Source organism: Carcharhinus amblyrhynchos, unplaced genomic scaffold, assembly GCF_965287045.1.
Source record: "Carcharhinus amblyrhynchos unplaced genomic scaffold, sCarAmb.v2.hapA scaffold_560, whole genome shotgun sequence".
NCBI classification, from domain to species: Eukaryota; Metazoa; Chordata; class Chondrichthyes; order Carcharhiniformes; family Carcharhinidae; genus Carcharhinus; species Carcharhinus amblyrhynchos.
This window is the reverse complement of record NW_027650300.1, coordinates 76,830-91,697: the sequence shown is the minus strand read 5'-3', so window position 1 is coordinate 91,697 and position 14,868 is coordinate 76,830. Positions and strand designations below refer to the sequence as shown.

General features: G+C 48.9%; 1 protein-coding gene across 2 annotated transcripts in view; it reads left to right on the top strand.

Annotated features, from left to right (window-relative positions):
- The first annotated feature begins 727 nt into the window (after positions 1 to 727).
- Positions 728 to 14,868, top strand: part of ttc33 (tetratricopeptide repeat domain 33) — a 72,181-nt gene continuing 58,040 nt past the window's right edge. The window contains exons 1-2 of one of the 2 annotated variants that reach the window (XM_080184093.1): positions 728 to 898; positions 9,982 to 10,197. In XM_080184093.1, coding sequence (XP_080040219.1) covers positions 9,983 to 10,197 — 215 coding nt within the window. In that variant the 5' untranslated portion in view covers positions 728 to 898; position 9,982. Of the gene's footprint in view, positions 899 to 9,740; positions 10,198 to 14,868 lie in introns of both variants that reach the window. The other variant, XM_080184092.1, reaches the window with a different exon arrangement.

Here is a 14,868-nt window from a genome sequence, read left to right as displayed (position 1 = left end):
CCTCTTTAAAAAGGGCGGTGGAGAGAAATAGTCAGCCATGGGGAAAATTCTACAATTCAATGTGGATTCTTCATAAATGAGGAATAGCAGATTTATTTTATTCATTAGCGGCAATAAGTAGGCTTACATTAACACTGCAATGAAGTTACTGTGAAAATTCCCTAGTTGCCACACTTTGGTGCCTGTTTGGGTACACTGAGGGGGAATTTAGCACAGCCAATGAACCCCAACCAGCACGTATTTTGGGCTGTGGGAGGAAACTGGAACACTTGGAGGAAACCCACGCAGACACGGGGAGAATGTGCAGACTCCACACACACAGTGAGCCGAGCCGGGAATCGAACCTGGATCCCTGGAGCTGTGAAGCAGCAGCGCTGACCACTGTGCCACCGTGTGGTCCTAACTGACTGCCCTCTCTCTGGGAACATGTTGCTGTAAACATGGATGTGACTTTCCCCCGGCCCATGAGGGTTTGCAATGGGAATCTCTATTGCTGGGTTCTGGCTGCAGCCCCACAGCGGGACAGGGAAACCATAGCAACGGCGGGCAGGAGCTGGCAATGCACCTACGCAACGACAGCAGCAGGCGTGCACTGACGCATGCGCAGTTACAGTACCGGGCCCGGGCGGACGCATGCGCAGTCATAGTGCCGGTCCCCGGCGGACGCATGCGTAGTCAGGGTGTTTATAGTCATGAAGAGGTAGTGGCTCGGCTGAGAGAACGCATGCGCTAACCTGGGGTTTCCATAGTTACGGGGCCTAGCCCGCTGGCAGGCCTGCAATCAAGGGGTCAGCCCAGGCTGAGGCCTGGGGAATAGAGGCCGGGGATTGAGGCCCAGTTTGCCGTTAGGGAGGCGGGAGCTGAAATGTTTTGGAGTTAGTGAGCGAGAAGCGACCAGGTAATGGCGGCGGGAGATCGGGGACATGGGGGGGAGCGTGTATCGAGATCGGGAGCGCATCAGCCCTGCTGCCTCACACTCCAGCGACCCGGGTTCAATTCCCGGCCTCGGGTCACTGTCTGTGTGGAGTCTGCACATTCTCCCCGTGTCTGCATGGGTTTCCTCTCACAGTCTGAGAGACGTGCTGGTTAGGTACATTGACCATGCTAAATTCTCCCTCAGTATCAGGGGGATTAGCGCAATCAATACATAGGGTTATGGAGATGGGGCCTGGATCAGATTGTGGTTGGTGCAGGCTAGATGGGCTGAATGGCCTCCTGCGTGGTATGTAATGTCAGAGAGCTGGGCTCTGGCTCTGAGCAAGAGGAACATTGCATTGAAATTGTCCACCAATACTGCCAGACCCGGAGTTTATCATAGAGGTTTGCAGCATAGAAACAGGCCCTTCAGCCCAACTTGGCTGTGTCACTCTTTTTTTTAACCCCTAAACTAATCCCAATTGCCCACATTTGGCCCATATCCCTCTATACCCATTTTACCTATGTAACTATCTAAATGCTTTTTAAAAGACAAAATTGTACCCACCTCTACAGTTATCTCTGGCAGCTTGTTCCAGACCCTCACCACCCTCTGTGTAAAACAATTGCCCCTGTGGACACTTTTGATTCTCTCCCTTTAAACCTATGCCCTCTAATTTTAGACTCCCCTATCTTTGGGAAAAGATATTGACTGTCTACCTTGTCTATGCCCCTCATTATTTTATAGACTTCTATAAGATCACTCCTCAGCTCCCTACGCTCCAGAGGAAAAAGTCCCAGTCTACCCAGTCTCTCCTTATAACTCAAATCATCAAGTCCTAGTAGCATCCTAGTAAATATTTTCTGGACTCTTTCTAGTTTAATAATATCCTTTCTATAATAGGGTGACCAGAACTGCATACAGTATTCCAAGTGTGGCCTTACCAATGTCTTGTGCAACTTCATCAAGACGTTCCAACTCCTGTATTTGATGTTCTGACCAATGAAACCAAGAATGCTGAATGTCTTGTTCACCTATCTACCCACTTTCTGTGACTCCACTTTGAGGGAGCTATGAACATGTACCCCTAGACCTCTTTGTTCTGTTACTCTTCCCAATGTCCTACCATTAACTGAGCAAGTCCTGCCCTGGTTCGATCTACCAAAAGCACCACCTTGCATTTGGCTAAATTAAACTCCATCTGTCATTCGTCAGCCCACTGGCCCAATTGACCAAGATCCCGTTGCAATCGGAGATAACTTTCTTCACTGTGCACTATACCACCAATCTTGGTGTCATCTGGCAAACTTACTAACCATGCCTCCTATATTCTCACCCAAATCATTGATGTAAATGACAAATAACAGTGGGCCCAGCACTGATCTAGAAGTTTCTGTCTCTAATGCCTCGGAGTCTGTTGGAATTAAAATTCAATTCATAAATCTGGAATAAAAATCTAGTCTCAATAATGGTAACCATGAAACCATTGTCGATTGTCGGAAAAACCCATCTGGTTCGCTAATATCCTTTAGGGAAGGAAATCTGCTATCCTTACCTGGTTTGGCCCACGTGACTCCAGACAAACCAAGAAGATTGCAACTGTGTTTACGCCAGTCCAACGCCGGCATACCCACATCACAACAAATTCTAGTCAGCCAGTGGCATCTAGGTCCCATGAAAGAATAGAAGAGACGTACAATATTGTGAGGGGGTGGGGGAAGAGATGACAGAAGGAATCTGCATCCCTTCTTAGAGAGTTCAAAAACCAGGGGACAGAGATCCAGGATAAGTGGTAGTCAGTGAAGAGGGGACATGGGGACATTTTTGCACAGAGGATCATGGACATCTGGAATTCACTACCTGAGTTGGTGGTGGAGGCAGAGATCTTAAACTCTTTTAAAAGGTATTTGGATCTGCACCTCCAGTGTTGAAAGTTGCAGGGCTATGGGTCAGGTGTAGGAAGGTGGGATTAGAAAGGGTACCTGGGTGTCGTCAGGCTGGCATTGACATGATGGGCCAAATGGCCTCCTGTGCTGTATCATTCCTATGGTTCTAAACAGTGTATTATCAAAGTTATATTGAGTTACCTAATGGTATTGTTATGACTTTTGATGAATAAAACTAATTACTCAACAAATAAATTGCAAAGAACAAAAAAATCTACAGCACAGGAACAGGCCCTTTGGCCCTCCAAGCCTGCACTGACCATGCTGCCAGATTTAACTAAAACCCCCTACGCTTCAGAGACCATATCCCTCTATTCCCATCCTGTTCATGTATTTGTCAAGATGCCCTTAAAAGTCACTACCGTATCTGCTTCCACTATCTCCCCCGGCCACAAGTTCCAGGTACCCTGTGTAAAAAATCTACCTCCGTACATCTCTTGCTCCTCGTATCTTAAACCTGTGCCCCCCTAGTAATTGACTCTTCCACCCTGGGAAAAAGCTTCTGACTATCCACTCTGTCCATGCTTCTCATAATCTTGTAGACTTCTGTCAGGTCTCCTCTCAACTCCGTTGTTCCAGTGAGCACAAACCAAGTTTCTCCAACCACTCCTCATAGCTAATGCCTTCCATATCAGGCAACAGCCTGGTAAATCATTTCTGTACCCTCTCCAAAGTCTCCACATCTTTCAGGTAGTGTGGCGACCAGAATTGAATACTATATTCCAAGTGTGACCTAACTAAGGTTCTATAAAGCTACAACATGACTTGCCAATTTTTAAACTCAGTGCCTCAGCCAATGAAGGCAAGCATGCCATATGCCTTCTTGCTGACTTCTCCATCTGCGTTGCCACTCTCAGTGACCCAGATCTCTTTGCCTATCAGTACTCTTAAGGGTTCTGCCATTTACAGCATACCCTAGATATCCGATCTGTATTAGATCTTCCAAAATGCATTACCTCACAATTGTCCAGATTAAACTCCATCTGCCATCTCTCCACCCAGGTCTCCAACTGATCTGTATCCTGCTATATCCTCTGATGGTCCTCATCGCTATCTTCAAATCCATCAACCTTTGTGTCGTCCGCAAACTTACTAATCAATCCAGTTACATTTTCCTCCAAATCATTTATATATATTACAAACAGCAAAGTTCCCAGCACTGATCCCTGAGGAACACCACTTGTCACAGCCCTCCATTCAGAAACACACCCTTCCACTGCTACTCTCTGTCTCCTTTGACCGAGCCAGTTTTGTATCCACCTTGCCAGCTCACCTCTGATCCCATGTGACTTCACCTTCAGCACCAGTCTGCCATGAGGGACCTTGTCAAAGACCTTACTGAAGTCCATGTAGACAACATCCACTGCCCTACCCTCATCAATCATCTTCGTCACTTCCTCAAAAAACTCGATCAAGTTCGTGAGACACGACCTCCCCTTCACAAAACCATGTTAGCTCTCACTAATACATCCACCTATTTCCAAGTGGGGATAAATCCTGTCTTGAAGAATCCTCTCCAGTAATTTCCCTGCCACTGATGTAAGGCTCACCCTTCTTGTAATTAACCAGTCTGTAATTACCTGAGTTATTCTTGCTACCCTTCTTAAACAAAGGAACAACATTGGCTATTCTCAAATCCTCTGGGACTTCTCCTGCTGCCAGTGAGGATACAAAGATTTCTCTCAAGGCCCAAGCAATTCCCTCAATGCCTCCACAATTTCCTTAGCTTTCTCTTTTATCATAGAAACCCTACAGTGCAGAAAGAGGCCATTCAACCCATCGAGTCTGCACCGACCCCAGTCCCACCCAGGCCCTAGCCCCATATCCCTACATATTTTACTCACTGATCCCTCTAACCTACACATCACAAATCTAACCCCACGCAGTTTCTGTCCTGGGAGTGTTTGATGGGGACAGTGTAGAGGGAGCTTCACTCTGTATCTAACCCTGTGCTGTACCTGTCCTGGGAGTGTTTGATGGGGGACAGTGTAGAGGGAGCTTTACTCTGTATCTAACCGCGTGCTGTACCCGCCCTGGGAGTGTTTGATGGGAACAGTGTAGAACATAAGAACATAAGAACATAAGAACATAAGAACATAAGAAATAGGAGCAGGAGTAGGCCATCTGGCCCTTCGAGCCTGCCCCGCCATTCAATAAGATCATGGCTGATCATGGCTGATTTTTTGTAGAGGGAGCTTTACTCTGTATCTAACCGCGTGCTGTACCCGCCCTGGGAGTGTTTGATGGGAACAGTGTAGAGGGAGCTTTACTCTGTATCTAACCCTGCGCTGTACCTGTCCTGGGAGTGTTTGATGGGGACAGTGTAGAGGGAGCTTTACTCTGTATCTAACCCCGTGCTGTACCTGTCCTGGGAGTGTTTGATGGGGACAGTGTAGAGGGAGCTTTAAGAACATAAGAAATAGGAGCAGGAGTAGGCCATCTGGCCCTTCGAGCCTGCCCCGCCATTCAATAAGATCATGGCTGATCTGTCGTGGCTCAGCTCCACATTCCCGCCCTCTCCCCATAACCCTTAATCCCCTCTCTTATCAAAAACCCATCAACCCTCTTCTTAAAAATATTTAGCGAGGTAGCCTCCACCACTTCAACAGGCAGAGAATTCCAGAGATTCACCACCCTTTGAGTGAAGAAGTTCTTCCTCAACTCCATTCTAAACCGCCCCCCCCCCTTTATCTTGAGGCTGTGCCCCCTAGTCCTACTGTCCTTTCTGAGCGGGAAGAGTCTCTCCACCTCTATCCTATCCATCCCATTCATCATCTTATACGTCTCAATGAGATCACCCCTCATTCTTCTAAACTCTAATGAGTACAAGCCTAGTTTATTCAGCCTCTCCTCATAGCTCAACCCCCTCAACTCCGGCATCAGCCTAGTAAATCTCCTCTGCACTCCCTCCAAGGCCAAAATATCCTTGCGTAAGTACGGCGCCCAAAACTGCACACAGTACTCCAGCTGCGGCCTCACCAATGCCCTATACAGCCGCAGCAAGACCTCCCTACTTTTATATTCAATCCCCCTCGCTATGAAGGCCAGCATCCCATTCACCTTCCTGACCACCTGCTGCACCTGCAAGCTGGGTTTTTGCGACTCATGCCCAAGGACCCCGAGGTCCCTCTGCACCGCAGCCTGCTGCAGTTTTTCTCCACGTAAGTAATAATCCTTCCTACCATTATTCCTACCAAAGTGGACCACCTCGCACTTGCCAACATTAAATTCCATTTGCCAGTTCCTGGCCCATTCGCCCAGCCTATCTAGATCCTTCTGCAGACTCTCCACACCTTCCGCACAATTTGCCTTTCCACCAATCTTGGTGTCATCAGCAAATTTCGACACCCTACACTCGGTTCCCTCCTCCAGATCATCTGTATAAATGGTAAATAGCTGAGGCCCCAGCACCGACCCCTGGGGCACTCCACTAGTCACCATCCGCCAATCCGAATAGCACCCGTTGACCCCCACTCTCTGCCTCCTATTTGACAACCAATCCTCTATCCGCGCTAACACCCTACCCCCAACTCCCTGTCCCTCGACCTTCTGCAATAATCTCTTGTGAGGTACTTTGTCAAACGCCTTCTGAAAATCTAGAAGGACCACCTCCACCGGCTCTCCTCTATCCACCGCCCTAGACACATCCTCATAGAACTCCAGTAAATTTGTCAGACACGACTTCCCTTTAATGAAACCATGCTGCGTCCGCTCTATCAAGCAATTGCCTTCAAGATGCCTTGCAATTTCCTCCTTAATGATGGATTCTAACATTTTACCTACCACAGACGTTAAACTAACCGGCCTATAATTCCCCTCCTTTTGCCTGGCACCCTTCTTAAACAACGGCGTAACATTAGCCGTTTTCCAATCTTCCGGCACTTCCCCGGAATCCAGCGACGTCTGGAAAATAACCACCAATCCTTCCTAAACACTTGATACCCCTGGACATTCAGCTCCCAGTCCCTGTCACCTTGCAGCCACGTCTCTGTAATGGCCACCAGATCATATCCATTTATGTCGATCTGCGCCACCAGCTCATCCACTTTATTCCGAATGCTTCATGCATTCAGATAAAGTGCCATCATCCCAGCCTTCCACTGGACCCTATTCATACTCACGCCCCCTACTCCCTTTATTATTGGGACATCCTTGGCCTCCACCCTTACCTGTACCCTCTCCTTAACTTTAGGCCTCGTAATGTCACCTACCCTCGCACACACCCCCCCCCCCCCCCCCGCCCCAATTAGTTTAAAGCCCTGTCTACAGTCCTCTTTACACGATTCGCCAGCACTCTGGTCCCAGCACGGTTCAGACCAACCCCATCCCGCCCGAACAGGTCCCACCTACCCCAATACTGATGCCAATGCCCCATAAATTCAAACCCATTCCTCCCACACCAATCCCTGAGCCACCCATTCACTTCCTTAATCCTATCAACCCTACGCCCGTCTGCACTCGGTTCAGGCAGTAGCCCAGAGATGACCACCTTGTCGGTTCTACTTTGTAATTCCATTCCCAGCTTTTCATTCTTTTCCCCAGATCCTCAGTTCACATTTTGCCTACGTCGCCGGCACCCACATGTACTACAACGACCGGATTCTCACCCTCCCACTCCAGGTTCCTCTGCAGCCCAGATGCGACATCCCGGACCCGAGCACCAGGCAGATAACACACCCTTCTGTGCACTTTGTCATTGTGACAAAGGACAGTGTCAATACCCTTAACCCCACTATCCCCAATTACAACTACGTTCCTTTTCACCTTCTCTTTGCCTATGTCCTGCTGCATCACTGTACCGTGTGCAGTTTGCTCACCGACCTCACCTCCCTCGTCCTCGTCCAGACTGGAAGCAAGAACCTCAAACCTGTTATGCAGCTCGAGAGGCTGAGGCCCCCTCTCCCCACCCCCCTTCCTCCTCTCAGCAGCCCCCTCTTGTTCCTGACCCTTAGAGTTAGCTAGTCTAGGGGGGGTGGATGTCTCTTGCACCCCATTGACAATGGCACCCTTTCTCCCCCTGATGAGCCTCAATGTCTGTAGCTCAGAGGCCAGCTCATCTACCTTGAGCTGGAGTTCCTCCAGCAACCTGCACTTACTGCAGACATGGTCACTGGGGAGGACCCTGGGGTCCACCAGTTCCCACATCATACAGAAACCACACATCACATGCCCCTCCATTATTCACTGTAGTAATATGGAAAATTTCCACTCGAACTCACCTGGCCCTTTTTCTCTCCAGCCCTTTTGATATTAAGCCCTAATAGCTCACTCTACTTCCCGCTCACTCTACTTCCCTCTCACTCTACTTCCCTCTCACTCCGCTGCCCGCTGTCGAGACCAGGCCTCCTTTTAAACCTGGCGCTGATTTAAAGCTTGCTGGGCCACAACTCCTTCTAACCACTCCCTCAGAATTCTTAAAGCAGTAAATACAATAAATGCTTTAAACAGTTCTACAAAGAACAAAGTGCTTTAAACTTATTTAAACAGGGTTTTAACAGGTAAAATCTTATCTCTCTCTCTGCTCCTTCACTCGTCTGCTAGAGGGAGCTTTACTCTGTATCTAACCCTATGCTGTACCTGTCCTGGGAGTGTTTGATGGGGACAGTGTAGAGGGAGCTTTACTCTGTATCTAACCCCGTGCTGTACCTGTCCTGGGAGTGTTTGATGGGGGGACAGTGTAGAGGGAGCTTTACTCTGTATCTAACCCCGTGCTGTACCTGTCCTGGGAGTGTTTGATGGGGACAGTGTAGAGGGAGCTTTACTCTGTATCTAACCCCGTGCTGTACCTGTCCTGGGAGTGTTTGATGGGGACAGTGTAGAGGGAGCTTTACTCTGTATCTAACCCCGTGCTGTACCTGTTCTGGGAGTGTTTGATGGGGTAAAAAGTCTGACAACACCAGGTTTTAGTCCAACCTATTTATTTGATAATATACTCACAAGCTTTCGAGGGACACCCTCTTCGTCAGGTGAATGGAGAGTTCTGGCCACCTGGCGAAGAGGGTGTCCCTCGAAAGCTTGTGAGTATATTATCAAATAAATAGGTTGGACTAAAACCTGGTGTTGTCAGACTTTTTACTGTGTTTACGCCAGTCCAACGCCGGCATACCCACATCGTGTTTGATGGGGACAGTGCTTTGGACGGTTGTGCTGTTGATAATTTGTCCCTTGAGCAGTGAAACAGATAATGCTGGAAATTCCCAGTGGAATTGATGAAGTGTCATGGATGTGAAATATTATCTGTTTCTCTGTCCACAGATGATGCCAGGCTGCTGACTTTACAGCATTTTCTGTTTTTATTTCAGGTTTCTCACATGCATTGTATTTTGTGGTTAGTTGCTTGCTTTACATTCTGGCAGAGGTGGAATGATAAATGAATGTGAAGTGACATGAGTATAATTCTACCGTTACTCCTGATTTGCTTCTGTTACATTTAGCAATATGCCGTTGACAATATGCCGTTCCCCGTTCATCAAGGACAGCTGTAGGCGTGAATGGGGTATTTTGTTGTGTTGTGTTCTGAACCAAAAGAAGTTTCACATTCTGACTGACAGTTTCTGTCACTATGTGTCCCTCTCTCTATGTCCCTCTCTGTCTCTGTCACTCTCTCTCTGTCTCTGTCTCTGTCTCTGTCTCTCTCTCTCTCTCTCTCTCTCCGTCTCTCTCTCTCTCTCCCTCTCTCTCTCTCTCTCCCTCTCTCTCTCCCTCTCTCTCTCTCTCTCTCTCTCTCTCTCTCTCTGTCTCTCTTTTCCTCTCTGTCTGTCTGTTTCTTTCTCTGGCTCTCTCTCTCTCTCTCTCTCTCTCTCTCGGTGTCTATGTCTCTCTGATTTACTTTTTCTGATTTCATTCTTCCCTTGCTCGGTTTTTTCTCTCTCTCCCAGTGTTCTCTTTCTTACTCTTTCCTTCCTCTCCCTTGCTCTGTTTTTGACTCCCTATCCCTTGTCTCTGTTCTTCGCTCTTTGCCTCTCTCTTCCTCTGTCCTCTCTTCTCTCCATTGCTGTCATCTTCCTTGTCTGTCTGTCTTTTCTGTGATATTCCCCCATCATTCTCTCTCCTGTGCTGTCTTCACTGCTCTCTTTCTGCTTGCCATTGTTCCCCGCCTCCCCCTCTTGCTGCCTGTAGTATGATGTCCTTTGGCTGGAAGCGGAAAGCAGGGGAGAAAGTTTCGAAGATTGCCTCTCAGAACTTTGAGGCTGCAGCAGTGGACGAGGGATTGGTTGATGCTGATGTGGACTGGTTACATGTCACCAAGCGACAGCGGAAGGTGCTTCTGGAAGACTGCACTGTGAAGAGCAAGAGGCTGAAGGAAGAGGGCATCTTCCTGTCCGAGAATGGAAGGTGAGCTTGGGAAAGCTGGACAGTTTTAGGATTCTTCACATCTGCCTAGGCCAAGGGCAAACTGTTCACTGGTTTGGCATCTCCTGTTAGCAGCTGCAGACCAGTGCAGTCAGACTGGGTTCACAGATCCCTGCGGCTCCAATGGATCTTTCTGGGGGTCTGAAATATTTGAGAGACAGCTGGCGATGGGTCAGAGGTGGGAGAAGGGTTTTTATTTTATTGCATTGACTAGGCCAGTATTTATTGCCCATTCCCTTGATTTGATTTGATTTATTATTGTCACATGTATTAACATAGAGTGAAACATATTGTTTCTTGCGTGCTACACAGACAAAAACATACCGTTCATAGAGAAGGAAACACGAGAGTGCAGAATGTAGTGTTACAGTCATAGCTAAAGAAAGATCAATTTAATGCAAGGTAGGTCCATTCAAAAGTCTGACAGCAGCAGGGAAGAAGCTGTTCGTGAGTTGGGTGGTACGTAACCCCAGACTTTTGTATCTTTTCCTGACAGAAGAAGGTAGAAGAGAGAATGTCCGGGGTGCGTGAGGTCCTTAATTATGCTGGCTGCTTTGCCGAGGCAGCGGGAAGTGTTGACAGAGTCAAAGGATGGGAGGCTGGTTTGCGTGATGGATTGGGCTACATTCATGACTTTTTGTAGATCCTTTCAGTGTTGCATAGAACAGGAGCCCAGTCTTTGAGAAGGTGGTGGTGAGCTGCCTTCTTGAATAGCTGCAGTCTATGTGCTGGAAATGGGTAAGTTTGTAAAACAGTTCCAGGCAATGCTGTTTCATCTCTCACTCTTCAGGGCAAACACGCATGTTGAATCTCAAATGATTGCGATTTATAAAACACCCAATGGAGTTCCTAACGGTGACTCACTTGAGTTGTTTAGGAACGTCCATACATGGGCACATGGTCCACGTTCCTGCAGGGTCTCGTTCCTGCTTTGTGCCTTTTTTTAATGACTGGGAGCTTGGGAAGTTCCCGTGGCTTTCTCCATGGCAACACCTTGGCCAATCAGAGTCAGTGTGTCAACCAATCAGCACCCTGGTTGTGATTGTTTAGAACTTAAAGTTTTTAAAAGTTTATTTCATTCATGTCACAAGTAAGGCTTACATTAACACTGCAATGAAGTTACCGTGAAATTCCCCTAATCACCACACTCCGGCGCCTGTTTGGGTCAATGCACCCTAACCAGCACATCTTTCAGACTGTGGGAGGAAACTGAAGCACTCGGAGAAAACCCACGCAGACACGGGGAGAACGTGCAAACTGCACACAAGCCGGGAATTGAATCCGGGTCCCTGGCACTGTGAGGCAGCAGTGCTAACCACTGTGTCACTGTGCCCGGGTCCCTGGTGCTGTGAGGCAGCTGTGCTAACCCACTGTGTCACCGTGCCCGGGTCCCTGGCGCTGTGAGGCAGCAGTGCTAACCCACTGTGTCACCGTGCCCGGGTCCCTGGCACTGTGAGGGAGCAGTGCTAACCACTGTGTCACCGTGCCCGGGTCCCTGGCACTGTGAGGCAGCAGTGCTAACCACTGTGTCACCGTGCCCGGGTCCCTGGCACTGTGAGACAGCAGTGCTAACCACTGTGTCACCGTGCCCGGGTCCCTGGCGCTGTGAGGCAGCAGTGCTAACCACTGTGTCACCGTGCCCGGGTCCCTGGCGCTGTGAGACAGCAGTGCTAACCACTGTGTCACCGTGCCCGGGTCCCTGGCACTGTGAGACAGCAGTGCTAACCCACTGTGTCACCGTGCCCGGATCCCTAGCACTGTGAGGCAGCAGTGCTAACCACTGTGTCACTGTGCCCGGGTCCCTGGCACTGTGAGGCAGCAGTGCTAACCACTGTGTCACCGTGCCCGGGTCCCTGGTGCTGTGAGGCAGCAGTGCTAACCCACTGTGTCACCATGCCCGGGTCCCTGGTGCTGTGAGGCAGCAGTGCTAACCACTGTGTCACTGTGCCCGGGTCTCTGGCGCTGTGAGGCAGCAGTGCTAACCCACTGTGTCACCGTACCCGGGTCCCTGGCGCTGTGAGGCAGCAGTGCTAACCCACTGTGTCACCATGCCCGGGTCCCTGGCGCTGTGAGGCAGCAGTGCTAACCCACTGTGTCACCGTACCCGGGTCCCTGGCGCTGTGAGGCAGCAGTGCTAACCACTGTGTCACCGTGCCCGGGTCCCTGGCACTGTGAGGCAGCAGTGCTAACCACTGTGTCACCGTGCCCGGGTCTCTGGCGCTGTGAGGCAGCAGTGCTAACCCACTGTGTCACTGTGCCCGGGTCCCTGGCACTGTGAGGCAGCAGTGCTAACCACTGTGTCACCGTGCCCGGGTCCCTGGCACTGTGAGGCAGCAGTGCTAACCACTGTGTCACCGTGCCCAGGTCTCTGGCACTGTGAGGCAGCAGTGCTAACCACTGTGTCACCGTGCCCGGGTCCCTGGCACTGTGAGACAGCAGTGCTAACCACTGTGTCACCGTGCCTGGGTCTCTGGCACTGTGAGGTAGCAGTGCTAACCACTGCGCTGCTTCATTTGGTATTTTATGACAAATCATACTTTGATAATGTATGTCTCTTTTCAGTAAGATTCAGGAATGAAGTTGGCCGTGGGAACTTTGTTCTGGTGGGCGAGCGTTTGGGGATCAGTGATTATAATATGAGCTTTATAATACTGATGGGATACTAGGAACCAACCGATCGAGCACAAAATCACACAACTGGAGAAAATGTGACTGCCAAGGATTGGGACTGAGGTTGGGTGGAATCAGTGAAAGGGGAGATGATGGTGCAGTGGTTCTGTCAATGGACATGGGTTCAAACCCCACCTAGGCTGGTGAAATTTAAATTAATACATTTGAAATTGAAAAGTTAGCCTCCATAATGGTGAAATCATTGTCGATTATTGTAAAAATCCATCTGGGTCACGAATATCCTTTAGGGAAGGAAATCTGCTGCCCGTACTCGGTCTGGCCTACATGTGTCTCCGGAGGCACAGCAATGTGGTTCACTCTCAACCGCTGTCTGAAATGGCTCAGAGAGCCACTCAGTTTAAGAACAATTAGGGATGGACAGCACAGTGGCATGCTAGTTAGCACTGCTGCCTCACAGTACCAGGGACCCAGGTTTGATTCCCGGCTTGGGTTACCGTCTATGTGGAGTTTGCATGTTCTCCCCGTGTCTGTGTGGGTTTCCTCCGAGTGCTCCGGTTTCCTCCCACAGTCTGAATTGGCCATGCTAAATTCTCCCTCAGTGTACCCGAACAGGCGCCGTAGTGTGGCGACTAGGGGAATTTCACAGTAACTTCATTGCAGTGTTAACGTAAGCCTTACTAGTGACTAATAAATAAACTTTAAAAATGTAAAGAATAGACGCTGGCCCAGCCAGTGACTTGCACATCACATGAAAGAGTAAAAAAGAAAGGGGCAGGGGGTAAAGCCAGCAGCTGGAGGGCAGTCAGTTTAATGTGAGTGGTGATTAGTGTGGATAGAGGCAAGGCTTTGGAGGGTGTTGAAGCAGCCTTGCTGAGCTGCTGCAGTGTAACCTGCCCATCAATCCTCCCCCTCAGCGTCGATTCTGATTGACAAACGTGCCCCGAGCTGTGAGCAGGCGCTGCGTGCAGAGTTTCCCAGCATTTATCAGTGAAATTTAATCCAGCCTCCAACACAATTCATTGTCTCATAAAGTGATTCAAAGACTACTGTATAATGTTTATAGGAGAGGAAAATGTAGCCGATTATTGATTGCAGACCTTTAGCTGGCGCACGCACACACACACACACCCCGCCCTGCCACTGACAAACATCTGGGGATTCTAGCCCCTGATTCCATGCTTTAGACAGATTCCACCCTCCAATCTCCCAACTACTGTTCTGGCAGAAGCCAGTGTGTTGTCAAAGTATTGCCCTGACCCCTGCCTGCTCTCAACACCATCTCTTGCACATAGGATTTGAGTATTTGATTTAATTTATTATTGTCACATGTATTAACATACAGTGAAAAGTATTGTTTCTTGCACGCTATACAGACAAAGCATACTGTTCATAGAGAAGGAAATGAGACAGTGCAGAATGTAGTGTTACAGTCATAGCTAGGGTGTGGAGAAAGATCAACTTAATGTGAGGTAGGTCCATGCAAAAGTCTGACAGCAGCAGGGAAGAAGCTGTTCTTGAATCGATGGAAGAAGGTGGAAGAGAGGATGTCCAGGGTGCGTGGGTTCTTAATTATGTGGGCTGCTTTGCTGATGGGAGGTTGGTTTGCGTGATGGATTGGGCAAGTGTCGGTGTGGGGGGACCAGGATAGGTTGTTGGTGATCTGGACACCTAAAAACTTGAAGCTCTCGACCCTTTCTACTTGGTCCTGTTGATGTAGACAGGGGCATGTTCTCCAATAGTTGTTGGAAGCCCATGCTCTTTTCCAGATGGTGTAAACACTCCTCTTGTTAGAAAGCAGAATTTCTCTCCAACTCTCCACCAGTGCCAGAGGAGAGTTGCTAGTAATGTATTATCACATAAACATCCACACAGCTAATCAATCACTTACTTCCCCCTATCACACTGCTCCTGTCACGCTTTGGAGCTGTGGCTCAATTATTAATTAATGATTGTATTAATTAATTATAGTTCCTGCTTATCAGCTTTCAGATGAGACATTAAGTCACACCCTGTCTACCTGCT